Source organism: Ovis aries, chromosome Y, assembly GCF_016772045.2.
Source record: "Ovis aries strain OAR_USU_Benz2616 breed Rambouillet chromosome Y, ARS-UI_Ramb_v3.0, whole genome shotgun sequence".
In the NCBI taxonomy this organism is placed as follows: domain Eukaryota; kingdom Metazoa; phylum Chordata; class Mammalia; order Artiodactyla; family Bovidae; genus Ovis; species Ovis aries.
In genome coordinates, this window is record NC_082741.1 from 1371912 (window position 1) to 1398843 (window position 26932).

A 26932-nucleotide genomic window follows, 5' to 3' on the forward strand; every position below is an offset into this window, starting at 1 on the left:
TGACCCTCACTGCCCTGCCACCTGCAACAATCACAGATTCCGGGGCTCAGTGTGACTCTTTAAAGGCACCGGGTCTGCAAGTTGCAAAAAAAAAAAGCAGAGATTAAACGGGGGCTTCCCTGGTGGCTCAGACGGTAAAGAATCCGCTTGCAGTGTGGGAGACCTGGGTTCGATTCCCAGATTGGGAAGATCCCCTGGAGGAGGGCACAGCGATCCACTCCTCTATTTTTGCCTGGAGAATCCCCAGGGACAGAGGAGCCTGGCGGGCTGCCGTCGGACACGGCTGAGCGCCTAACCTTGAGACACACGTCAGCCTCTGTGCTGCTCTGGGCTCTGGGTCGGGTGTCTCCCTGCAGGAGGGTCTTGGGAATGACAGCCACCCCCCCCCCCCCGCCCCGCCCCGCCCCTGGGGCGAGGCAGCTCTTGCTTACACCCGAGCTTGGCACCTTTGATCCTGGGGCTCTTCCCACGCGTGCAGGGCACAGAGCTGCCAAGCGGGTGTGCCAGCTTCCCTACAACCCAAGACGCCCAGTGGCACCGGGCGGTCGCCTATTTCCCCACCTTCCTGGGGGTGGTTGGCCGGCGGAGCTGAGGGAGGTGCCTTCTCTGCAGCAGGCGTGTAGGAGCTGGTCCCCACGGGCGGGCTCCCGGCTGGGGAGCTCAGCACCGCCCTGCTCATCACTCGCCAGCAGAGAGGCTGTAGACTGCTTCATCCTTTCCTTTCTTTCCTGTTTCCCTCTCAAAGCGGGACGACAGAAGTCAGCGCGGCGGCTCCGGCGAGGGTGGGGTGTCCAGATCGCCCAGCCCACCCGCCCGCCCGCCGGAGACCAAGGATGGAGGCATGGCGGGATCTCCTCTTCTGCCTCACGCTCCTGTGTGTCCTGCTGCGTGTCCGAGGTAAGGGAGGGCTGGCTCCCGGAGAGAGACATGCTGGGGTGCGCATTTCTATCTGCTTGCTGAAAAAAATAAACACTCCGTCCCAACCACTTCCTCTCAGGAAACGGCTGTAAATTGCCAGAGTGTAGAAAGGAAAGACAGAGTCCGGTGTGATGGCGGTCGGTGAACAGCAAACAAGGGGACCGGGTACCACGTTCGGGGGTCTGGGGGAATGGACCCAGATCTGTGACCCAATTAGAAGCCAGGTGTGGTGGGTTTCTTTTTTTCTGGTTCTCGGGTTTTGATCTCTGGGTGTGGCACGCATGGAAAAAGTGATCCATGTCCCTGGGGCGTGTTGAGATTGTTTTCCCTTCCGCGCTTTCTATCCACAGTCGGAGTGGCTTGTGTAGGGCAGCCACGGAGCTGAGATGCGGCTGGGTTCAGTGGGACAAGTCACTGTCGCCAGAGACGGGGTTTTGCAAGAAGGACAGCCTCGGTTCACGTTTTCTTAGATATTTTTTCCCCTCAATGTCAGCCCTCCGGTTGGCAAATTAAAAGCATGTGAGTTGTTTACCCCCGAAACTCCAGTACAGGCTCTTCCCCATCTTGGCGTGCTGGGGAACAGAGGCAGGGAGGGGCCTCACTCAGGAAGCTACAATTAACCCATGAAGGGCAGGATTTAATAGCAACTGGAGACGCATATTTGGTCCTTTGGATATTCAAATTCTAAGGCATTGAGGATTGGGAGGGGCTTAACACTGAGTAGAGTTTAGGAATTAAAAGATTTTCTTTCAATGTCTCTTGTTGCTGGTCGGTTGCTCAGTGGTGTCTGAGATTTTTTTCACCCCGTGGACTGCAGCACACCAGGCCTCCCTGTCCATCACCATCTCCCAGAGTTTGCTCAAACTCATGTCTATCGAGTCAGTGATGCCATCCAACCATCTCATCCTCTGTTGTCCCCTTCTCCTCCCGCCTTCAATCTTTCCCAGCATCAGGGTCTTTTCCAATAAGTCAGCGTTTCCCATCAGGTGGCCAAAGGACTGGAGCTTCAGCTTCAACATCAGTCCTTCCAATGAACACCCAGGACTGATCTCCTTTAGGATGGACTGGTTGGATCTCCTTGCAGTTCAAGGGACTCTCGAGAGTCTTCTCCAACGCCACTGTTCAAAAGCATCCGTTCTTCGGCGCTCAGCCTTCTTTACTGTCCGACTCTCCCATGCATATATGACTAGGTTAGGAGTGCAAAGGCTTTGTTTGGATGTCACTCTCCTGACACATCCTGTTTGACCTGTTTGAGGACGGGTATTTAGGAACAGGTGTGGTTTTGTGAGCCATCCTGGCACCCAGAGCCCAGGGTCTTCCTGGAGACCCTTCCACGAATCCACACGGTCTGAGCATCTTCCCGAAAGTGGGACACGCAGAAATGGGGTCAGGAGCTTCTGTTTGTGGGGAGATGTGGGTTCTCTGTGGAGCTACACCAGGGCTAAAGGAAGCCCATTGAGGCCAAGCTCTGTCTTTATGCAGTCCCGCCCAGCAGCGGAGCCAGCAAAACCTGTCTGAGCCCTTATTCCCTTGGCAGTGACACAGAACTCTGGGCTCACCTGCAGCTAGAGGCGACTCAGCCTCCTCCCAGGCCCAGTCTGTCTGATCTGTCAGGAGCCACTGGATGGCGGATGCCTTCAGCTCGTGGCTCAGGGGTCAGCATTCCGGGCTTTCACGGCCGTGGCCCAGGGTTCAATCTCTGGTCAGGGCACTGAGATCTTGAAGCTCTTCAGAGTCGCCAAAGACAAGTAAACAAAGGCACCAGCCCAGTTGCAGCTGTTCGAGAGCTTCATTAGGTAGGTGGGTGGGGCGCTGGAGTGACTGTGGCGCTTGGTGGTGTTCAGTTGTGTCTGACTGTTGGACAGTCTGTGGACGGCAGCACGCCAGGCCTCCCTGTCCATCACCAGCTCTCAGAGTTCACCCAAACCCATGTCCATCGAATCCGTGATGTCATCCAGCCACCTCATCCTCTGCTATCCCCTTCTCCTCCCGCCCTCAATCCCTCCCAGCATCAGGGTCTTTTCCAGCGAGTCAGCTCTTTGCATCAGATGGCCAAAGGATTGGAGCTTCAGCTTCAGCATCAGTCCTTCTCATGAATATTCAGGACTGATTTCCTTTAGGATGGACTGGTTGGATCTCCTTGCGGTCCAAGGGACTCTCAAGAGTCTTCTCCAGCACCACAGTTCTCAAGCATCCATTCATCGGCGCTCAGCTTTCTTTATAGTCCAACTCTCACGTCCGTACATGACTACTGGACAAACCACGACAGGGCAGCTGCATTTTGGGAAATATCCTGGCCGTGCTCATGGAGTCAAGATTCCCTTTGAGAGGTGATGTCTGAGCCCCCCGGCCATCTGATTAACCATCAGGTTGAGCCTCAAGGATCTCTTGCCGCAGGCGGAATGTCTGTTCTGTGGTTCCCTTAGTACTGACGTGTCTCTCACCCAGGAGATGCAGAAATCACACCTCCAGGTACAGCCAGCCATGCTCAACCACGGGTGACCTTGCCCCCTGGAGGACACTTGGCACTGTCTGGAGTCATTTTTCGTTGTCACCAGTGGCGCCTTGGGCTTCCAGGCCAGGGCCTTGGGCTTCCCCCATAGCTCAGTTGGTAAAGAATCCGCCTGCAACGCGGGAGACCTGGGTTCGATTCCTGGGTTGCAAAGATCCCCTGGAGAAGGGATAGGCTACCCACTCCAGTACGCTTGGGCTTCCCTGGTTGCTCAGACGGTAAAGAATCTGCCTGCAATGTGGAGAGACCTGGGTTCAATCCCTGGGTGGGGAAGATCCCCTGCAGAAGGGAAAGGCAACCCACTCTAGTATTCTGGCCTGGAGAACTCGATGGACTGTTAAAGTCCACGGGGTCGCAAAGAGTCGGACACAACCGAGCGACTTTCACTTTTGCAAGGATGCAGCTCAATGTTTTCTAAGGCACAGGACGCCCCACAGAGCAGGCTGTCTGTCATCCAGGTTCAAATGTCAACACTGCTGAGGCTGAGAAATCCTGCCTGAGCGCTGCTGCTGCTGCTGCTGCCAAGTCACCCCAGTCGTGTCCGACTCTGTGCGACCCCATAGACGGCGGCCCACCAGGCTCCCCCGTCCCTGGGACTCTCCAGGCAAGAGCACTGGAGCGGGTTGCCATTTCCCTCTCCAATGCAGGAAGGTGAAAAGTGAAAGTGAAGTCGCTCAGTCGTGTCCGACTCTTAGCGACCCCGTGGACTGCAGCCCACCAGGCTCCTCCGTCCATGGGATTAGAGTCGCCATTTAAGTGTGTACCTTTCGTATCTATCCGTGTGTCTGTTAACCCATCTGTGAGTGTATCAGCGTATCTATTGCTGTATCCATCATCTATTTTTACACATCCTGTCTTCTATTTCTCTATATAATTATTATCAGTCCTATGCCTCTTTTTCTGACGTCTAACTATATCTCTCATCTGTGTTTCTAATCATCATCTATTCCCTGTGATCCATGTATCTAATTATCATTGGTTATCTATCCATCTAATGCAACCATCATCTAAGTTTACATATCCTATGTTCTATTTCTCTATATAATTATTATCAGTCCTATGCCTATTTTTCTGACATCTAACTATATCCCTCATCCGTCTCTCTAATTACCGTCTATTCCCTGTGATCCGTGTATCTAATTATCATTGATTATCTATCCGTCTAATGTAACCATCATCTAAGTTTATATATCCTATGTTCTATTTTTCTATGTAATTATCAGTCGTATGCCTATTTTTCTGACATCTAACTATATCCCTCATCCGTCTCTCTAATTACCATCTATTCCCTGTGATTCGTACATCTAATTATCATTGATTATCTATCCATCTGTTGCATGCTAAATCTCTCAGTTGTGTCTCACTCTTGGAGACTTTTTGAGACTCTTTGCGACTTCGGGCTATGGACCGTAGCCCGCCAGAGTCCTCTGTGAGTGTGATTCTCCAGGCAAAAATACTGAAGTGGGCAGCCACCCCCTTTTCCCAGGGGATTTTTCCCAGCCCAGGCTCGTTTTATCTTGAAAATCCCTCTGGGACGTTCCTGGCAGTCCAGTGGCTAAGACTCTAAGCTCCCAATGCAAGGGGCCCCGGTCCCATCCCTGGTCAGAGAATTAGATCCCATGTGCCAACTATTTGGCACAGCCATAAATAAAAATATATACATATGTATTTTTTAAATCCATCCTAAAAAGCTCTTTTCGGAAGGTAAGGGGGTATGGGGTTTGACACTAAGACCTCCCACCCACCAGCCCGAGTCCTTTTAAACCCAGGTTCCCAGGAAGTCAGCCATGGGGACCCGCGTGGTGAGCCCAGAGCACATGTGGGATTGATTAGAAACTGCCGGGCCTGCTAAAGAAAGCAGATGGGAAACAGATATCGTGTTCCAAGCCCCGTCCTTAGGCTCTGAGGGGAAAAACAAAGCTGGTGGAAATAACTGCTCGGGGAGAGCTGCGTCTCCCACACCCCATCCCCTCCTGACATCGAGCCCCTGGAATCAGCATCTTCGGAGTGATGTGAACCTCGGGGGGCGGGGCTATACGGTGATGAGGCGGGGCTGTAGAGTGGCGGGGCGGGGCTAGACAGTGATGGGGCGGGGCTAGGCCGCGATGCACTTGGCAGCGCAGCGGGCGGGGGAGGAAGGTTGTTGGCTGCAGCCCTTCCGGAGACCAGAGGGAGCCTGGTAGACTCCAGCCAGGCCTGCAGGACACGACCGGCTCCGCGCCAAGGGGGGCGGGGGGCCCCTGGGTGGAATCCGCCTGGGCTGTGAGTCACGCTCAGGGCTCTGCAAAGAGCGCCACACCCATGACAACCAGGGGCCGCTTCCCCCGTGACCTCGAGTCATCGCAGATGTTTTTCATTTGCTCAGTCGTGTTCGACTCTCTGCGACCCCATGGACTGCAGCACGCCAGGCCTCCCTGTCCATCACCAGCTCCCAGAGTTTACTAAAACTCCTTTCCATTGAGTTGGTGATGCCATCCAGCCATCTCATCCTCTGTCGTCCCCCTCTCCTCCTGCCTTCAATCTTTCCCAGCATCAGGGTCTTTTCCAATGAGCCAGTTCTTCGCCTCAAGTGGCCAAAATATTGGAGTTTCAGCTTCACCATCAGTCCTTCCAATGAACACCCAGGACTGATCTCCTTTAGGATGGACTGGTTGGATCTCCTTGCTGTCCAAGGGACTCTCAGGAGTCTTCCCCAACACCGCGGTTCAGAAGCATCTGTTCTTTGGAGCTTAGCATTGTTTATCATGAGAAGCATCAGCAAACAGAAGGAGGCTGCTGGAATGAGAAGTGGACATGGAATGGGGTGGGGTGGGGGCAGTTGGTTTGTTTCCAGAGCCAGTGGGAGAGGGGGCGCACCCTGGCTTCCTACTGCCAGCAGCCTGGCTCTGGAGGCTTCTAGTCCCCAGAGGCAGCCAGATGCCCTTTTTGGAAAACACCCAGGTGCTGCCCAGGCTGTTGTGCAATGGATTAGGGAGAGACCGGGACAAGATAAGTAGCAGAGGCTCAGAACAGGGAGTGGCTGGACGCTCCGGTTTGAGAAGATTGTTGAGGAGTTTGCCTGGAGCTCCGGGGACGAGCCTGGTGTGAGAGGCTCGTAAGCTGTCAGAAGCTGATTGCATGAGCTTCCCCGGTGGCTCAGATGGTAAAGAGTCAGCCTGCGAGGCAGGAGACCTGGGTTTGATCCCAGGGTCTGGTAGATTCCCTGGGGAAGGGCATGACCACCCACTCCAGTATTCTTGCCTGGAGAATCCCCATGGACAGAGGAACCTGGTGGGCTATAGTCCATGGGGTCGTAAAGAGTCAGACACAGCTGAGGGACAAACACTTTCACTTCGATAACCTATAATCGAACAGTGTGTGAAAAAAGAAGAGATACATGTATAAGTATAGACAAATAATTTTTATATATGTACAAGAAGGAAATGGCAACCCAGTCCGGTGTCCTTGCCTGGAGAATCCCAGGGTCGGGGGAGGCTGGTGGGCTGCCGTCTATGGGGTCGCACAGAGTCGGACACGACTGAAGCGCCTTGGCAGCATAACTGAATCAGTTTTCTGTACATCTGATACTAACACAGCAGCGTAAATCCACTGTGAAAGTACTCGTCACCCAGTTCAGTTCAGTTCAGTTCAGCCACTCAGTTGGGTCCAACTCTTTGCAACCCCATGGACTGCAGCACGGCAGGCCTCCCTGTCCATCACCAACTCCCAGAGCCTACTCAAACTCATGTCCATCAAGTCGCTGATGCCATCCAACCATCTCACCCTCTGTCGCCCCCTTCTCCTCAATCGTGTCCGGCTCTTTGCGACCCCGTGGACTGTAGCCCACCAGGCTCCTCTGTCCATGGGGTTCTCCAGGCTAGAATACTGGAGTGGGTTGCTGTTTCCTTCTCTGGGGGAATCTTCCAGACCCAAGGATCAAACCGGGGTCTCCTTCCTCTCAGGCAGATTCTTTACCAGCTGAGCTACCAGGGAAGCCCAGAAATCAACTATAGTTTGATTTTAAAAAGGATGAGGGTGAAGTTATCTTCCTTCATGGATCTCTTTTGCTGTGGGCAGAGCCTGCCGGGAAAGCTAGGAATAAGAGGTTGTTTGGACAGACACACTACTGGGGAGCTGGAGAGAGGGGTGGAACTCTTCTTCTCTGCTGAGCTGGGGGTGGTGGGAGTGAGGTTGGCGGGGGAAGCTATCTGGGCAGCTGGGGCAAAGGAAAGCCGGGTGGCCGGCTCCATCCCGCTGTGACTGACGCCCTGTGTGTTCTCCCAGGTGAGAATGGGGACTTTGATTTGGCTGATGCTCTTGATGACCCAGGTAAGTGGATCTGGCAGCCCGCCTCAGCTCCTCCTCGCTCCGGGTTGGGTGGGGCCGGGATTCCTTCCTAAGGACGACTTCCTAACGAAAAAACAGGAAGGTTTACTCCACTCCTCGAACCTCCGCACAGCTCCAGGGAACCCTGAGGGGCTTGCATTTGCTCCAGGGGCCCCTGGTGGGCTTGCGTGTGAAGGGCCCTTTTGTCCTTTGGGTCCCTTGCCCCCTCAAACACTGAACGGAATTTGTGTTGGTACCTGGCACGCTGAAGGCCATGAGGTCGCAAAGAGTTGGACACGACTGAGCGACTGAACTGAACTGATCGTTTCTTTGTTAATGCCTTGAGATTTTCTTTAAAAAATAAAATAAAATTGGGACTTTAATGGTTGTCTCTTTGAGCCGCACAAAACCCCTGGCTTACTGCACATATGTTCTCTGTCCACAGAGCCGACCAAGAAGCCAAGCTCAGGTGAGTGGCTACCTGACCCAGGGGAGTGGACAGACACCAGGCTGCCCCACCGCAAGCTGATGTTTTGGAAGGAGTTTATCGCGTCTTCCCAGGATGCTCCGTGGTGAAGAATCCGCCTGCCAGTGCAGGAGACGAGAGTTCCACCCCCGGGGTCGGGAAGACGCCCTGGATGAGGAAATGGCAACCCACTCCAGTGTTCTGGCCTGCAGAATCCCATGGACGGAGGAGCCTGGCGGGCTACAGTCCATACTGTTGCAAAGAGTCGGACTGAGCGCCTAAACCACAGCAACGATAGGGTCGTGGAGGGTGTGACTGATGGACAGATGTTTCATGTAAGCCCAAGTCCTTCACGAAATGGATCACAAAATCACAGTGCTGCTGCTGCTAAGTCCCTTCAGTCGTGTCCGACTCTGTGTGACCCCATAGACGGCAGCCCACCAGGCTCCCCCATCCCTGGGATTCTCCAGGCAAGAACACTGGAGTGGGTTGCCACCTCCTTCTCCAATGCATGAAAGTGAAAAGTCAAAGTGAAGTCGCTCAGTCGTGTCCGACTCTGTGCAACCCCATGGACTGCAGCCCACCAGGCTCCTCTGTCCCTGGGAGTCTCCAGGCAAGAATACTGGAGTGGGCTGCCATTTCCTCCTCTAGGGGACCTTCCCAACTCAGGGATCAAACCCAAGCCTTCAAGGAATAAACAGATTTTGTTTGCTTCTTACATACCTTATAAATGCTAAACAGTTTGGTAAGTGTGTGTATGCAGTTTTTTTAAGTTCTAAATTTTCAGGTTCTGCTTCTTGTGTCTAAGTAGTTTTAAGCTGATCAGTGATAATCTATATTTCATGAGCACCAACTGTGAATAAAAAATAAAACCTGTTGTCAAGCTTATATTCCTGTTTTATAAGCTGCTTCTGACGGAAAGACATTTTTCTCAACATGCACTGGCGTTTTTCCCCACAGGTATCTACCCCAACCCGAGGCCCCCCTACTACCCGCAGCCTGGAAATCCCGACAACAGTGGAAGTAAGTATGTTCATTCATTTCGAAACAGCTTTGAACCTGCCCACTGGAACTCAGGGAAGGTCATGGGGGCTGAAAGAAGACTTTGTTGTTGTTCAGTCCTTCACTCGTGTCCGAGTCTTTGGGACCCCATGGACTGCAGCACGCCAGTCTTCCCTGCCTTCATTATCTCCCAAAGTTTGCTCATATTCATGTCCATTGAGTCGCTGATGCCATCCAACCATCTCATCCTCTGTCGTCCCCTTCTCCTCCCACCTTCAGTCTTTCCCAGCATCAGGGTCTTTTCCAGTGAGTCAGCTCTTCCCATCAGGTGGCCAAAGGACTGGAGCTTCAGCCTCAGCATCAGTCCTTCCACTGAACACCCAGGGCTGATCCCCTTTAGGATGGACTGGTTGGATCTCCTTGCAGTCCAAGGGACTCTCAAGAGTCTTCTCCAACATCACAGTTCAAAAGCATCCATTCTTCAGTGCTCGGCCTTCTATATGGTCCAACTCTCACATCCATACGTGACTACTGGAAAAATCATAGCTTTGACTAGACGGACCTTTGTCAGCAAAGTAATGTCTCTGCTTTTTCACACACCATCTGGGTTTGTCGCAACTTTTCTTCCAAGGAGCAAGCATCTTAATTTCATGGCTGCAGTCACCATCTGCAGTGATTTGGGGGCCCAAGAAAATACATACAATACAAACCCTAAACAGTTAGTTTTGTGAGTGTGTGTATATAGGTTTTTGAGGTTCCACTTCTAGTGACTAAGTAATTTTTACCCTATTGATGGTGACCTATTCTTTATGACACCAACTGTTAATAAAACATAAAATGTACAGCCACACGTATATTCTTGTTTTATAAGCTGCTTCTGACCGAAGGACATTTTTCTCTTCTAATCATGCAATGTTGTTTTCCTACAGATATCTACCCCAAGCCGAGGCCCCCGTACCACCCACAGCCTGGAAATCCCGACGGTGGAAGTAAGAATGTTCATTCATTTCAAAACAGCTTTGAACCTGCCCACTGGAACTCAGGGAAGATCATGGAGGCTGAATGAAGCCTTTGTGGTTGTCATTGTTGCTCAGTCGTGTCCGACTCTTTGCGACCCCGTGGACTGCAGCACACCAGGCCTCCCTGTCCATCACCAACTCCCGGAGTTTGCCCAAACTCACGTCCATCGGGTCGGTGATACCATCCAACCATCTCATCCTCTGTCGTCCCCTTCTCCTCCCGCCTTCAATCTTTCCCAGCATCAGGGTCTTTTCCAGTGAGTCAGCTCTTTGCATCAGGTGGCCAAAGGATTGGAGCTTCAGCTTCAGCATCAGTCCTTCCAGTGAATATGCAGGACTGATCTCCTTTAGGATGGACTGGTTGGATCTCCTTGCAGTCCAAGGGACTCTCAAGCGTCTTCTCCAACACCACAGTTCAAAAGCATCAGTTCTTTGGCGCTCAGCCTTCTTTATGGTCCAACTCTCACACCCTTACATGACCATAAGAAGAACCAGAGCTTTGAGTGTACAGACCTTTGTCGGCAAAGTGACGTCTCTGCTTGTCTAATGGAGGGTATTTCTTGCTACAGTGTTTTGGGGAAACGTGAGTTGAACATATGTTCATGGGCTTCCTTCCTGTGGGCCCCAGAGAATCATAGGTGCTGGCCGTCCTGTAAGATGAGTCACTACTCGGGTCCTGGGAGACTCATCCACCCGGCAGCATTCGGGGCCAGCCTCAGGCTTGGGAGGGGACCGTGTGTGACTCAGAGCTCCAGCGGCTGACACATTTCAGAACAGAGGAAGGTTGCTTTCTGGCTTTTGTTTTTAAAGCCTGATAGAATCTAGTGCCTTTAAAATGGTGGTGGTGGCCCTCAGGAATGAATTTCTATTTCCTGTGTGTTACGTGAGCTTCCCAGGCTGGTAAAGAACCGGCCTGCCAACACAGGAGACTTAAGAGATGAGGGTTCGATCCCTGGGTCTGGAACGATTCCCCGGAGGAAGGCATGGCAACCCACTCTAGTGTCGCTGTCTGGAGAATCCCCATGGACAGAGGAGCCTGGCGGGCTACACTCCACGGGCGACCCCGTGGACTGTAGCCCGCCAGGCTCCTCTGTCCCTGGGATTCTCCAGGCAAGAACACTGGAGTGGTTGCCATGCCTTCCTCCAGGGGATCTTCCCCGCCCAGGGATCAAACCTGGGTCTCCTGCATTTCCGGAATATGCTTTACCGTCTGAGCCACTAGAGACGCAACTATACTCCATTAAAAACTGATGCTTAAAACGAGCCTATGCTTGGGGATTCTGAGCACCAGAGATTCCGTGGAAGCGATGAACAGGAAAGATAAATTCGCCAGAACGTCACTTTGTACGCTGGCCCTTTGTATTGTGCAAATGCTTCGTCGCGGGAAGCTGTCCCTCGTTTCCTGAAATCACGTGTTTCCCGACAGATATCTACCCAAGGCCGAAGCCGCCGCCTCCTCGCCCGCAGCCTGGTAACAGTGGAGGTGAGTCCTCAGGACTAAGACGACTTCGGAAGCGTCTTCGGAAGGACTAAGGCGCCGTCCGGAACATGTTTTGGAGAGTTTGGTCCTCGACGGTGAAAGACGCGTTGCATTTGAAATACGCAGAAGCTCTCTCTTTTTTTTTTAAAGCAATTCTTTTTAAAGCGTCCTCTATTTATATTTATGGTGGCTGTATGGGGTCTTGGTTTCGACCCGTGGATCTTTCAGCACGGGTTCTCCAATTGTGGAACCCCTCTCTCCATAAGCTGTCCGTGCGCCCCTGATGCGTGGGCTGGGGTGTGCACGGGGCTCCCGGGACCGCGGGCTCTGACCGCCCTCTGCTCTGTCCACAGGCTTCCTGAGCGACTCAGACCTCGTCGACGGCGGCCGCTACCCACCCAGGCCGCCCGCAGGTACGTGCCGGCTTCTGTGACCCCACCCCAGCCCCCGCGAGGAAGGTGGTGGGCTGTGGACTCTCCCCTCCCACCTCTCGGGGGCAGGCGGGAGGCGCGTCCCTGAAGCTGTCCATTCGTGTGGTCTGCAAGGTGGACGGAACCGGCCATGGGGCCGATGCTGCTTAGAAGTGGGGGCTGTCTCCCCATAAATATGTGTCTGCACGTGTGTGTGTACACATATACACACCTCCACTGACACGCGTACTTATACACATGTCCGTGTACGTGTGTCTATCTATAGACACATATCTATATTTATAGCTATATTTCCACCTATATGGATATCTATCTATATCTGAAGCTATAACTTTATCCATGTGTATCTGTCTATATGTATCTATAGCTATGTTTATCTATACGATATGTATATCTCTATAAATATATTTATCTATATGTATATCTGAACATATATTTTTATATATGTGGCTATCTATTGGGCTTCCCTGGTGGCTCAGAGGTTAAAGTGTCTGCCTGGAATGCGGGAGACTCGGGTTTGATTCCTGGGTCGGGAAGATCCCCTGGAGGAGGGCATGACAACCCACTCCAGTCTCCTTGCCTGGAGAATCCCACGGACAGAGGAGCCTGGCGGGCTGTAGTCCACGGGGTCACGGAGAGTCGGACACGAATGAGTGACTAAGGAGACACACACCTCTCTTTACACAGATGTTGTGTCTACACACACCTTTGCAGATGTGTCTGTGTGTATCTTCCCTCCAAAAAATGTATATTTAATGTGATGCAGTTGACGTATAGCATGATAGAGCTGGGTCCCTGGAGGTGGGGGGTAAGCCTGTCTTACTGTGAAGCCCTAGATCGGCACTGGGCAGGGGGGCATGCGTAATCTCTGAAAACACACAGCTTTCTGAAGGGCTCTCTGTGGCATGAGCTTTTCCATCCAGAAGCCAGGACTCTGGGGGAGGGACTCCCTAGAGCATTTTCTGGAAGGTCCTGAGCTTTTCCACCACATAGGGCTCCAGACGACTCAGTGGACGAGACCCTGATGCTGGGAAAGACTGAGGGCAGGAGGAGAAGGGGGCGACAGGGGGTGAGATGGTTGGATGGCATCACGGACTCGATGGACATGAGTTTGAGCAAGCTCCGGAAGTTGGTGATAGACAGGGAGGCGTGGCGTGCTGCAGTCCATGGGGTTGCAAAGAGTCAGACACGACTGAGCAACTGGGCAACAAGCACTCTTTTTGGGGGTGACTGTTGGGTCCGGCTTTGGTGCCAGACAGGCGGACGCCTGCTGGACCCCAAGGTCCACGCTCCGAGCGGCCGTCACATCCCTCTTCTCTCCTGCAGGAGGCGGCGGAGGCGGGTACCAGCCAGGGCACGACAGCTACGGTAACATGCCGCGCTGGGGCCCATGGGGGTGGCGGGCCTGGGTGGGCTTTTCCGGGGCTCCCATTAGAGCTTCCTTCTGGGTCTCAGGTATTGGCCGCTTCACTGCTGACCCTCAGCTTGGCTTCGTCCAAATGTCCAGGGGCTGACCCCACACCCCTCTGTCCAGGTAACAAGACACAGAGCCCCTGGCTGCAAGCCTCATTAGGCAGAGAACAGCCCAGGAATTGTGGATTCTTTATGTGAATAGTGCATTATGCCAAGAGCGAAATGAATTTACCCCGGAAGTAACAAACTCCATTCTTGTCTATACCGAGCTTTTTTCAGAGCGAGGGGTGGCTCTTGAACTCTCCAGAGGGTCTCTGGTGCTGTAAAGTGAACTTGGGAGCAAGTTGAGCCAGAAAAGCAAAATGCATTGGATTCATTTCTCTAAACTGAGATAGAATCCAGTGAAACTTTGTACAAAGTAGTCATGCGACACTTTGTAAAGATAATTGCTGGTGCTATTTAGCCGCTAAGTCGTCTCTGCCCCTTTGCGACCCCGTGGACTGTAGCCTGCCAGGCTCCTCTGTCCGTGGGATTCTCCAGGCAAGAATACTGCAGTAGGTTGCCATGCCCTCCTCCAGGGGAATCTTTCTGACCCAGGGATCGAGCCCGGGTCTCCTGCATTGCAGGCGGATTCTTTACCATCTTGAGCCCCCAGGGAATCGCTTTTTAAAAATTACTCCCTGGGGACTTCCCCGCTGATCCAGTCAGTAGGACTGTGGGCTTTCACTGGCAGGATCTGAGATCGGTGCCTGGTCAGGGAATTAAAATCCTGCATATCCTGCTTGCAGCCAAAAACAGAAGAAAAAAAAAAATTGCCCTCTGGACATAAGAAGGTGTGGAGAAAGGTCCTATATTTCTCAGTCACTGAGATGACTGTTTGCTGCCTGTGTGGGGCATGCTTCCTGGCCTTGGGGACTGGACTTTTCCCTGGACACACTGAGAAGTGGGGTTTTGAGCTCAGGCAGGCCCCCTCTGTCTGCAGCTGGGAGTCAGCATGCCCCTGGCCTTAGCAGAGCTGCTGAGCTTGCGAGGTGAGCTCAGCCCCACTCGGTGCGGCCAGGGAATGTCCCGGGGTACGCTTGTCTCTTCCTCTGGCTCGGGGAGGATCAGGGTGGGGCTTTTGCCCGGATGTCACAGCCTCTGCTTTGGGGTCCTGTCTTTCTCGAAGCTTCCTTTGGGGATGTCTGTGGCATTTCCGCGCCTTACCTTCCTCTTCACGTGGCCTTTCTGTCCTGCAGGACGAGGAGGGCGCTACAGACCCGGCTCCCCTGGCATTAATTATGGTAAAGGAGGTCTTTCGTAAAAGCCAAACCAGGAGAAGTTCTCCTGCTGAGGAGCTAACCCCCGCGTGGGTGCTGCCTGCCCGCCTGGGTCTCTGATCGGCGTCCTCACTGCTCGCTGAAGCTGGGGAGGGCTTTGCATGGGGCGCAGGTTGCAATCCTTCCAAGAAGTGCAGGCTTGCTCATGCGTGCTACTGCCTGTGCACACGCGTGTGGGCATGTGTGTGTCCCTGCACGTGCCTGTGTGCGCATGTGGCTGGGAGGGAGCCTGCGTTTATACATGTGGACATATGTCCACACGCGCCTACATGCCGTGTGTCTGTGCATGCGTGTGTGGATCTGAAACACACGTGCCCGTGCGTGTGCGCTGGTGGTGTGCGGGCCAGGGCGTCGCTATATCTGTATCTATACGCATGTCTCTCTATATCTGTATGTATACCCTGATCCATGTGTATCTGTATCTATGTGCATCTATATCTGTGGGTCTGAAACACATGCCCGTGCGTGTGCGCTGTGGGCGTGCGGGTCAGGGCGTCGCTATATCTGTATCTATACGCATGTCTCTCTATATCTGTATCTATACGCATGTCTCTCTATATCTGTATGTATACCCTGATCCATGGGTATCTATAGCTATGTGCATCTATATCTGTGGGTCTGAAACACACGTGCCCGTGCGTGTGCGCTGTGGGTGTGCGGGTCAGGGCGTCGCTATATCTGTATCTACATGCATGTCTCTCTATATCTGTATGTATACCCTGATCCATGGGTATCTGTATCTATGTGTATCTATATCTGTGGGTCTGAAACACGTGCCCGTGCGTGTGCGCTGTGGGTGTGCGGGTGAGGGCGGATGTGTGCGTGGGGACATACGTGCAGCTCTTGTGTATTCATGTGTACCTGTGCAGGCGTGTACTGTGCACACACATGTGGAGATACACACACGTGTGTCCACCCTCATCCCCACACAGGCACAGTGCCTGTGATGCTCGTGTGCTCGCCTGCCTGTGTGCGCACATGGCTGTGCCGATGTGTGTGTGTGGGCGTGTGCTTGTGTTGTACATGCGTGCATATGTGTATACGCGGGTGTGCATGTATGCATATGGGCGTGTCAGTGTGGTGTGTGTGCATGTCTCTGTGTGTGTGGGGTGTTGCATGTGTGGGGGTGTGTTGTGTGTGTGCATGTGTGTGTGGGGTGTTGCATGTATGTTCATGTGTGGGGGCTGTGTGTACATGTGTGCATGTGGATGTGTGTTGTGGGGTGTTGTGTGTTGCATGTATGTACGTGCATGTATATGCGTGTGTGTTGTGTGCGTATATGTGGTGTGTGTGTGGTGTGTGTGTACATGTGTGTATATGGGTATATCTGTGATGTGTGTATGTGGGTGTGTGCATGTATGTGAGATGTTGTGTGTGTGTACATGTGTGTATATGGGTGTGTGTGTGTATGTGGGATCTGTGTGCCTGTGTGTATATGCGTGTGTGTGTGTGTGTGTCTGGGATGTTGTGTGTGTGTGCCTGTGTGTATATGGGTGTGTGTGTGTATGTGGGATCTGTGTGCCTGTGTGTATATGCGTGTGTGTGTGTCTGGGATGTTGTGTGTGTGTACATGTGTGTATATGGGTGTGTGCATATGTGTGGTGTGTGCTGCGTATATGTACATGTGTTTATATGGGTGTGGGGGGGATGTGTGTGTGTGCATATGTGTATATGGGTGTGTATGTGGGATGTTGTGTGTGTGTGCATGTGTGTATATGGGTGTGTGTGTGTGTATGTGGGATGTGTGTGCCTGTGTGTATATGGGGATGTGTGTGTATGTGGGATGTGTGTGCCTGTGTGTATATGGGTGTGTGTGTGTGTATGTGGGATGTGTGTGCCTGTGTGTATATGGGGGTGTGTGTGTATGTGGGATGTGTGTGCCTGTGTGTATATGGGGATGTGTGTGTATGTGGGATGTGTGTGCCTGTGTGTATATGGGGGTGTGTGTGTATGTGGGATGTGTGTGTGCCTGTGTGTATATGGGGGTGTGTGTGTATGTGGGATGTGTGTGCCTGTGTGTATATGGGTGTGTGTGTGTATGTGGGATGTGTGTGCATATGTGTATATGGGGGTGTGTGTGTATGTGGGATGGGTGTGTGCCTGTGTGTATATGGGTGTGTGTGTGTATGTGGGATGTGTGTGCCTGTGTGTATATGGGTGTGTGTGTGTGTATGTGGGATGTGTGTGCCTGTGTGTATTGTGTGTGTGTGTGTGTATGTGGGATGTGTGTGTGCCTGTGTGTATATGGGTGTGTGTGTGTATGTGGGATGTGTGTGTGCCTGTGCGTATATGGGGGTGTGTGTGTATGTGGGATGTGTGTGTGCCTGTGTGTATATGGGTGTGTGTGTGTATGTGGGATGTGTGTGCCTGTGTGTATATGGGGGTGTGTGTGTATGTGGGATGTGTGTGTGCCTGTGTGTATATGGGGGTGTGTGTGTATGTGGGATGTGTGTGTGCCTGTGTGTATATGGGGGTGTGTGTGTATGTGGGATGTGTGTGTGCCTGTGTGTATATGGGTGTGTGTGTGTGTATGTGGGATGTGTGTGTGCCTGTGTGTATATGGGTGTGTGTGTGTATGTGGGATGTGTGTGCCTGTGTGTATATGGGGGTGTGTGTGTATGTGGGATGTGTGTGTGCCTGTGTGTATATGGGGGTGTGTGTGTATGTGGGATGTGTGTGTGCCTGTGTGTATATGGGTGTGTGTGTGTGTATGTGGGATGTGTGTGTGCCTGTGTGTATATGGGTGTGTGTGTGTGTATGTGGGATGTGTGTGTGCCTGTGTGTATATGGGTGTGTGTGTGTATGTGGGATGTGTGTGCCTGTGTGTATATGGGTGTGTGTGTATGTGGGATGTGTGTGTGCCTGTGTGTATATGGGTGTGTGTGTGTATGTGGGATGTGTGTGCCTGTGTGTATATGGGGGTGTGTGTGTATGTGGGATGTGTATGTGCCTGTGTGTATATGGGTGTGTGTGTGTGTATGTGGGATGTGTGTGTGCCTGTGTGTATATGGGGGTGTGCGTGTGCTTCTTGTGCACCCCTTTGTGTGTATACCTACGCCCTGAGGTGACAGCCTCACCCCCACCCCCTCCCTGGCTTGGAGGCATAATGCCCACCTCCCAGCAGCAGGCAGCCCGTGACCAGCTCTTCCGAAAACCACGTGACCATGTGCTTGTCCCCTTCCAGGTGGAGACGGCTACTCCACGCAGGGCAACCTGCCAGGTACGGCCCAGGGATGGGGATTCTGGCCTTCCGAGGGCCAGGCTCCCCACGTGGCTGCAGAGGGGCTGGGGCAGGCGTAGAATTGTTTCCACGGAGGGCGTTCAGGGACCACCTTCTCTGTGTGGGTGTTCAGAAGCTCCTTCTGGTCGGGGTCTGTCCCACGGGGGTCAGAGAAGGAGATCTGGGGACTGACTCGGAGCTGCAAGGTGCCTGATGCTCTGGGGACCGACTCGGAGCTGAAAGATGTCTGGGGTTCTGGGGACCAACTCGGAGCTGCAAGATGCCTGATGCTCTGGGGACCGACTCGGAGCTGAAAGACACCTGAGGCTCTGCGAGCGCGGCTACGGTGCCTGGAGCTCGTGCTGCCCACCGCCGGCACCCGTTTTGTTGACCACAGCTGACCTCAAGCCTCGAAGGAGAGCAGCAGAGAAACCACAGCCTTCACCCCCGGAGAAGGCCCCAGCAGGGCACCGTCCGCCCCATCACGGGTGCGCAGGGGAGGCCTGGGGTCCGGCCAGTGGGCGTCGGCTGTGTGTCGCTGGGATGGCGGAGGCCAGCCTCTCAGGGATCTGGAGGCTGACACCAGTGCAGGGTGATGGTGGACCTGCCCAGCTGACCCCAAGGCTTTGAGGGAGAAGAAAGGGACAGAGCTGTCTTTCTAACCCGTCAGGCCCAGGACCAGGGTGGGGCCACAGTATTGCCGTTTGCAGGACGTATTGCCGTTTCCGGAATGCATGGGTGTTTGCGGGACGTTTGTGAAGGCCACAGGTGCTTTCCTTCTCGTGGACTGGAGGTAGGGGAGGGGAGGTGCTCCCCAGACAAGAATCAGGTCTGACACACGGATTCATGGCAAGACAGGGGCTTCCCTGACAGCTCAGTTGGTAAAAAATCCACCTGCAATACAGGAGACCCCAGTTTGATTCCTGAGTTGGGAAGATCCCCTGGAGAAGGGATGGGCTACCCACTCCAGTATTCTTGGCCTTCCACGGTGGCTTAGCTGGTAAAGAATCCGCCTGCAGTGCAGGAGCCCCTGGTTCGATTCCTTTGTTGGGAAGATCCCTTGGAGAAGGGAATGGCTGCCCACTCCAGTATTCTGGCCTGGAGATTCCCATGGACAGAGGAAGCCTAGTGGGGCTACAGTCCGTGGGGTCACAAAGAGTTGGACATGAATGAAGTGGCTAAGACTTTTTCACTTTTGCCAGGACAGAGGACTCACCCAGGACTGGGGTGGGCTGGAAGACAGATTGACTGCTCCTGGATGGGACATCTCCAAGGCACGGTCTACAGATGTGTGGGAGTCGGGCAGGACAGGAGACAGAGGTGCTGCGCTAGCTTTGACTGAACGGACCCCCAGGAACTGTACTATTTCTGAGGCCAGAGTATGCAATGTGATGGATGTGGGGGCTCCAGGGGTAACTGGCCGGGTGACCCCTGGGCTGCTCTGCACTTTATACATGCATTCCCTTGGACGGCAAGGAGACCCAGCCAGTCCATCCTAAAGGAAATCAGTCCTGAATATTCACTGGAAGCACTGATGCTGAAGCTGAAGCTCCAATCCTTTGGCCACCTGATGAGAAGAGCCGACTCATTGGAAAAGACCCTGATGCTCAGAAAGATGGCAGGCGGGAGGAGAAGGGGACGACCGAGGATGAGATGGTTGGATGGCATCACCGACTCAATGGACATGAGTTTGAGCAAGCTCCGGAAGATGGTGAAGGACAGGGAGGCCTGGCCTGCTGCGGTCCATGGGGTCGCACAGAGTCAGATACGACTGAGCGACTGAAGAACATGAGTCAATATTTTCTGTCCCCAAAGATACAAATTCATCCAAACACACCCATTAAATTAAATATATATATCTTCTGTACAAAACCGTTGGATGCCCCAGACTGATCAGACGTGGTTAGTGAGCACCCTTTACATAAAGCAGGATGCATCCTTTGAGCTCCTTTGATGAATTCCATCCTTTTCCCATGAATAGGAGGGCGGGGAGGGCCGGGGCGGGGGTGAGTGGGGAGTCTCTGGCAATACACGCTGTCCCCACTGGCGCTGTTTTTCCTGAGACCGTCTTGTTCCCCTGGATTCCCGCAGGCAACACAATAGCGAAAATTGCATCGCCCATCGTCTCTGTGGTGGTGGTGACGCTGATCGGGGCGGCGGTCAGCTACTATAACCGGAGGAGGAACTGTCTCAGGACAAACGGCAAGTCTTCCCCCTGCCCCCAGTTGTGTCTGCCTGAACTGGTAAAGCCCGATTTTAAAAATGCATACAGATACACGAGTGAATGAAAAGAGGCAGGCCCACAGATACAGACAACAAGCCGACGGTTCCCAGTGGGGAGATGATAGAGGGCAGCGGTTAGATGGAGGGGAGGGGATGAAAAAGAACCAGCTAGACGGCAACCCACTCCAGTATTATTGCCTGGAGAATCCCATGGAGAGAGGAGCCCGGTAGGCTGCAGTCCATGGGGTCGCAAAGAATTAGACACAGCTCAGCGACTGACACTTACTTACTTACATGTACAAATAACCGACAAGGATATATTTTTTGGAACATCCCCGGCTACAATAGAGCCAATGTTTCATAATGATTTTAAACGTGTGCTAAGTCACTTGCGTCTTGTCTGACTCTTTGTGACCCCGTGGACTGTGGCCAGCCAGGCTCCTCTGTCCATCGGATTCTCCAGGCAAGAAGACTGGAGTGGGTTGTGGTTTCCTCCTCCAAACTTTAAGTACAGTCTGTAAAACTATGGAATCACTCTGCTGCCCGTGAGACTTCCCGGGTGGGCTCAGTCTTAAAGAGGCTGCCTGCCAAAGCAGGAGGCACAGATTCGATCTGTGGGTCGGGAAGATCCCGTGGAGAAGGAAATGGCAGCCCACTGCAGTATTCTTGCCTGGAGAATCCCATGGACAGAGGAGCCTGGCGGGCTACAGTCCTTGGGGTCGCAAAGAGTCAAGACATGACTGAACACGACCTCCAGGGAAATGAGTTTGTGCAGAGGGCGGTGGGGGCGGGGAGGGGAGGGCTTCTGTTTCAACTTTGGGTCTAAGCTCCTGGGCTTGCAGAATTACAAGCGCAGGGAGCTACCCTCGGGAGCAGAGATCCTGGCTGCTGATCTGGGAAATTCCTAGAGACGTCGCTAAAGAGGTGGTCGGGGAGAGATGCTTTCCTGCGGAAGAAGCAACAGCTCAGAGGTTGACTGGATTCTCTCAAGCTTTGGTCCTGAGACCACTCATGTCGGCATCTGTCTGGGTGTTGCCAGAGTGAGGTTTCCACCGCCCGTGAAATAGCTTCAGAATCTCAACAGCTGCCCTCTGCCTCCCTCTGCTGGTGGTTGGCTGGTATTGACTTACACCCTAGCCAGGAAGCGCCTTGGTCTATACAACACCCCAGCCAGAATGAAAGTTTGCCGGGGGTGAAGCAGAGTTTCCAAAAAAAATAAACCCACTTACATTCTGGACCACATACCTCATCACAGATGCTGTTGTTGAGTTGCTCAGTCGTGTCCGACGCTTTGCAACCCCATGGGCTGCAGCACGCCAGGCGTCCCTGTCCATCGCCAACTCCCGGAGCTTGCTCAAACTCATGTCCATTGAGTCAGTGATGCCATCCCACCATCTAATCCTCTGCCGCCTCTGCTGTGAAAAAAAATTAACAGTGCTTTAAGATCAATCCACTGAAGTTTTGGCTTTTTATTCCCCCCTAACTATGTTGTCTTGCTTTCCATGTTTCCTTGCAGAACCACGGACTGTCTGAGGTCTTCAAAATCCACCCACCGCTCTGAGAAAGCCTCCGTTCAGAGGACAACCCTGTCGATCCTGTGGAATGTCCCTTTCATTCTTGGCTTTACCCGCTGCCCTGGAGGGTCTTTTCTTCTGTTTGCAATAGACGTGCTGCCCCACAAAGAAGGGGGTTCCTAATTCCTCAGATACACCGATGGGAACGAGGTGGACAGCTGGATCGTGGATTGTAAAGAGATTGCTTGATCTGTGGGTTCCATCGGCCACGCGGGCTGAGAGGTTCCGACTCTGGTCTGAGCTCTGGAGTGTGTCCTGCTGGGACCACTGGCCACCGATGTGGTCAGAGAACAGAGGAGCCAGGAGACTAGCTGGGGGTCTCGGGTGGGGCTGCCGTGGAGGACTTCCAAAGGATGGAAGCTGCTGCTTGGGTTTTAGCAAGCTGGGGAGACAGGCTTTGCTGATCCTACAGGTTCCTTGAAAAACCGAAAGTGTTAGTTGCTCAGTGGCAACCGACTCTTTGCGACCGCCTGGACTGTAGCCCGCCAGGCTCCTCTGTCCATGGGGATTCTCCGGGCAAGAATCCTGGAGCGGGTTGCCATGCCCTCCTCCAGGGGATCTTTCCTGACCCAGGGATCCAACGTGGGTCTCCTGCATTGCAGGCAGATTGCTTTACCATTTGAGCCACCAGGGAGACTAAACCACCTTTAGCTAACATCAGGAATCCAGACCCGTTCACCACCACCGGTGAATCAGGAATGAATGTGTTTCTACCCTAAAGGGCAGCATTTGGACTTTATCTCAGCTCACAAAAGTATTATCACCTGCAGAGGATGAGGCTGGATTTCTGGAAATTTAAATACAAAGACCATCATGCGGAAACCTGCTTGGGGAAGCGATCTTGGGGTGTTTTTTTTTTTTTGTCATGAAATTGTATGGTTTCTACTTTTTTTTTTTTTCAGAACGTGGGATAGACATTTTGAGATGTCGAGACTTTTTTGTATTATTTTTGGTCTCGGATCCTCTGTGGGTACCAGTTCTTAACGCAACGTCAGCGCTTTCCTTAGCGTATACTTTTCTTTTTCCTGGGCTAACTGTCTACCCTCAGCGTCTAAAAAGTAGCGCAGCTGCTTGCTGGGGTTTTACTCGTTCTTTAGGGGAGAGGAGAGGGTGGGTGGTCTGGGCAGGCTAGCGTAGTCTGATGGACTGAGATGGATGCTGATGGAACGTTTAGGGTTTGAGCATCGGAACCAAAGAGGAAGACGGTCACTAGAGTCTGGAACGCAGAAAGATGATGCACGGAAATCCTAGATATTCACGCGTGGGCGCTCCCCCTTAGGTACCTGCACCCCGCAGTTCACTGCACCACTGTCCACGGTAGCCAAGATGTGGAACGCCTGAGAGTCCATCGACGGGGGAATGGCTCGAGAAGAAGTGGTCCATGGAAACAAATGGAATATTACTCGGCCGTGAAAAAGAATGAGACCGTGCCGCTTAAAGCCACGTGGGGGGATCTGGAGAGCGTTACAGTGAGTGAAGTAAGTGCGGGACAGAAATGCCATGTGATATCCCTTACGTGCGGAGTCTAAGACAGCGGGTACAAATGAACTTGTTTACAAAACAGAGAGAGACTCATAGACATACAAAACGAGCTTCTGGTCACCAAAGGGGAAAGCCTGGAGGCACACATGAGGAGTTTGGGATGAAGAGATACACGACACCATATGTCAAATCGATAAAACAGCAAGGTCTTACTGTACAGCGCAGGGAAGTCTACGCAAAATGTGGTAATAAAGTGATACTGGAAAAGAACCTGGAAAAGAATAGACATGTATCTCTATGAATAACTGAAATTGCCTTATGTGTTCGTCGCTCAGTCATATCGGACTCTTTGTGACCCCCATGGACTGTAGCCAGGCTCCTCTGTCCATGGGATTCCCCAGGCAAGAGCACTGGAGTGGGTTGCCATGCCCTCCTCCAGGGGATCTTCCTGATCAGTGATGGAACCTGGGTCAGTTGCATGGGCATTTGATCGTTTACCAACTGAGCCACCAGGAAGACTATGCCTGAAAGTAACCCAACATTGTTAACCCTACACTCCAACAAAAACGAACCGAGAACACCCTCTCCAAGTATAAACCACTGTATGCGAGGGTGCTGACCCACCTCCAACTCTTAATGTAGGGAAAGCAAATCTCTCTCTCTCTCTCTCTCTCTCTCTCTGTCACACACGCACACACAGGTCTCAAAATTCATGCACTGGTGTCTTGACCCTTTGGATCTCAGAGTGAAACCTTATGTGTCGAAAGATCGGGGACAGTTGTGATCAGTTAAGACGATGAGTTAGAACAGGAGGATGGCTTCTAAAGCAATATGAGCTGTGTCTCTATAAGAGGGGAAATTCAGAGAGACACCAGGAGAAGAATCTGAGTGGCTTGGAGCAGGCCAGCCACAAGGCAAAGAGCTATCGCAAGCCAGGACAGAGCCCTGTGTAACCTTCAGAGGGTGTTCCTGCCTGCCCACCCCTCGATCTTGGACTTCCAGACTCTGAAACGGGGAGAAGATACATATTTCTTGTTTCTTCTGCCCAGTTTGTGGGATTCTGTTAAAGACATCCTTAAAAAGTCATACGGAGATGAATGTATTTGGGGTACAAAGTTGTGAGGGTTTTTTTCTTTTCCTAATTTAAACGCGAGAATGAGGAATGCATCTAGCTTGTCTATACAGGTAGTACAGGAAGCCAGGCATGATTAAACTCCAGACTCAGGCCCAGAGCGTGAGATCACAGTCTGGCTTCTGCAAGTCGAGCTGTGTGACCCTAGGCAAGTTGTGTAACCTCTCTGGGCTTCAGTCATGTCATCTGGAAAACGAGTGTTACTGGATCTGTCTTCCAAAACGGTGGTGAGGCTGTGGTGGTTCAGCCGCTAAGTCATGTGCAGCTCTTTGCAGCCCCATGGGCTGTAGCCCTCCAGGCGCCCCAGTCCATGGAAATTTCCAGGCAAGAACACTGGAGTGGGCTGCCATCTCCTTCTCCAGGGGATCTTCCCAACCCAGGGATTGAACTGCAGTCTCCTGCATGGGCAGGCGGATTCTTTATCCCTGGAACCCCCAAGGAACTGTATCCTATATTTTGAAAGATTTTAAATAGTCTCACTTCAGAAAGAAAGAATGTTGTCACAGGGTGGAGACGTCAGACAAGGCTACGGTGATCATCCCACTGAAATGCATATGCGATGGTCATCCCACTGAAATGTATCAGCGATGGTCATCCCACTGAAATGTATCATCATCCCACTGAAATGTATCATCTTCCCAATGTACACCTTAACCTTCTACCGTGTTACGTGTTCATTATCTCTCAGTAAAGCTGGGGGGAAAGAGTTCTTTCTGCATTTTTTCTGCGAGTATTTTTGCTTGGATTCTGTAGGCGTGTGGCATGCCGCGAGCATAGTTGATCTTTACCGTGGCTCTGGCTAGACTTTCCTCTTTCTTTCCATGGAAAATTCACTAGACATTTAATATTCTGCGACAGCGCATTGGATACACACGTATATATCTGGGACAAGGCAGCTCTCTTAGTGACCATATGTTTCTGCTGACGTGATACAATCCGACTTTCAAATTGTGCCTTCTTCTGACTGCCGCGAGTCTTGTTCATTTTGAGGACTGTTTCCGAGGATATGCGCGTGCATCTGTTCTTTTATCTTCCTTCGGGTGGTTTAGTGTGGATTTGGTGGCTGTTTCTTGCGTAGGTTTGGAGGACCCCTTTATCTGTGCTCAGAAATCAGTTTCCTTGAAACTTCTTGTGATCCACATTCAAGATTTGCAGCATCTCCGCTACTTCACATCAAAGGAGCCACCGTGTGTAACAGAATCATCTTTACTTTCAGCAAATGTTTCCTAACATTTTGTTGTTCAATTCTCTCTTTCTTTGTACCCTCTAGCTTCTTTTATCGCTCCCCCTGCCGAAACATTAGCTTCATTATTTAAAAAAAAAACAAAACAACTTTTGTATTAGAGCATAGCCAATTAACAAACAATGTTGTGAGTTTCAGGTGGACAGCAAAGAGACTCAACCATATATATACATGTATCCATTCTGCCCCCAAACTCCCCTCCCATGCAGGCTTGCCACACGAAATTGAGCAGAGTTCCCTGTGCTGTCCAGCAGGTCCTTGCTGGTTCTCCGTGTTAAATACAGCAGTGTGTCCATGTCCATCCCAGACTCCCTGACTGTCCCTTCCCCCGTCCTTCCCCCTGGTGACCATAAGGTTATTACAGACTATTGAGCAGAGTTCCCTGTGCTGGGCCGCAGGTCCTTGCTGGTTCTCCCTGTTAAATACAGCAGAGTGTCCATGTCCATCCCAGACTCCCTGACTATCCCTCCCCCATCCTCCCCACCCCTCAACCATAAGCTCATTCTCTAAGTCTCTGAGTCTGCTTCTGTTTTCTAAGTAAGTTCATCCGTATCCTATCTTTTCAGATTCCGCATGTAAGGGATGTCATGATATTTCTCCTTCCATGTCTGACTCACGTCACTCAGCATGACACTCTGTAGGCCCATCCATTTCACTGCAAACAGCATTAACCGTCTGGCTTCTTATAAAATCTCCTTTGAAAGTGAAAGTATTAGCCACTCATCGCGTTTGACTCTTTGAGACCCCATGGACTGTAGCCCGCCAGCCTCCTCTGTCCATGGGATTCTCCAGGCAAGAATACTGGAGTGGGTTGCCGTTTTCCTCCTCCAGGGGATCATCCTGACCCAGGGATCGAACTTGTGTCTCCTGAGTCTCCTACATTGCAGGCATATTCTTTACCGCTGCGCCACCTGGGAAGCCCACACATCTGGAAACAGTCACCACCTGCCGTGTGGTTTTAGAATAAACGTTAGTCTTGGTGGGGTAATTCAGTACCTTTTCTGCTTTCTTTCTTTGGAATTAAAAAATATGTATTTTTTCAACTTTTGGCTGCTGTGAGTCTTTGTTGCACTGCTCAGCCTTTCTTGTTCCACGGCATGCAGCATCTTACTTCCCTGACCAGGGATCGAACCTGTGTCCTCTCCACTAGAGGCCCCTAACCACTGGGCTACCCTTTTGCTTTCCTTGGAGTC

General features: G+C 52.2%; 1 protein-coding gene across 6 annotated transcripts; it reads left to right on the forward strand.

The window, feature by feature from the left end:
* Positions 1-354: 354 nt before the first annotated feature.
* XG (Xg glycoprotein (Xg blood group)) lies at positions 355-26782 on the forward strand. 6 transcript variants are annotated; one of them, XM_060408594.1, is made up of 12 exons: positions 823-897; positions 7694-7738; positions 8181-8204; positions 9162-9224; positions 10133-10192; positions 11649-11705; positions 12056-12115; positions 13460-13501; positions 14785-14829; positions 18050-18085; positions 20177-20287; positions 21825-26782. In XM_060408594.1, exons 1-12 carry the CDS (start codon positions 834-836, stop codon positions 21839-21841), a joined length of 624 nt encoding a protein of 207 aa, XP_060264577.1. In that variant the 5' UTR covers positions 823-833; the 3' UTR covers positions 21842-26782. The 6 variants fall into 6 exon arrangements, 5 of the variants coding, with proteins under 5 accessions (XP_060264577.1, XP_060264579.1, XP_060264580.1 ...); XM_060408595.1 differs by lacking the exon at positions 823-897 and adding an exon at positions 1162-3248; XM_060408596.1 differs by lacking the exon at positions 14785-14829.
* The last annotated feature ends 150 nt before the right edge of the window (positions 26783-26932 follow it).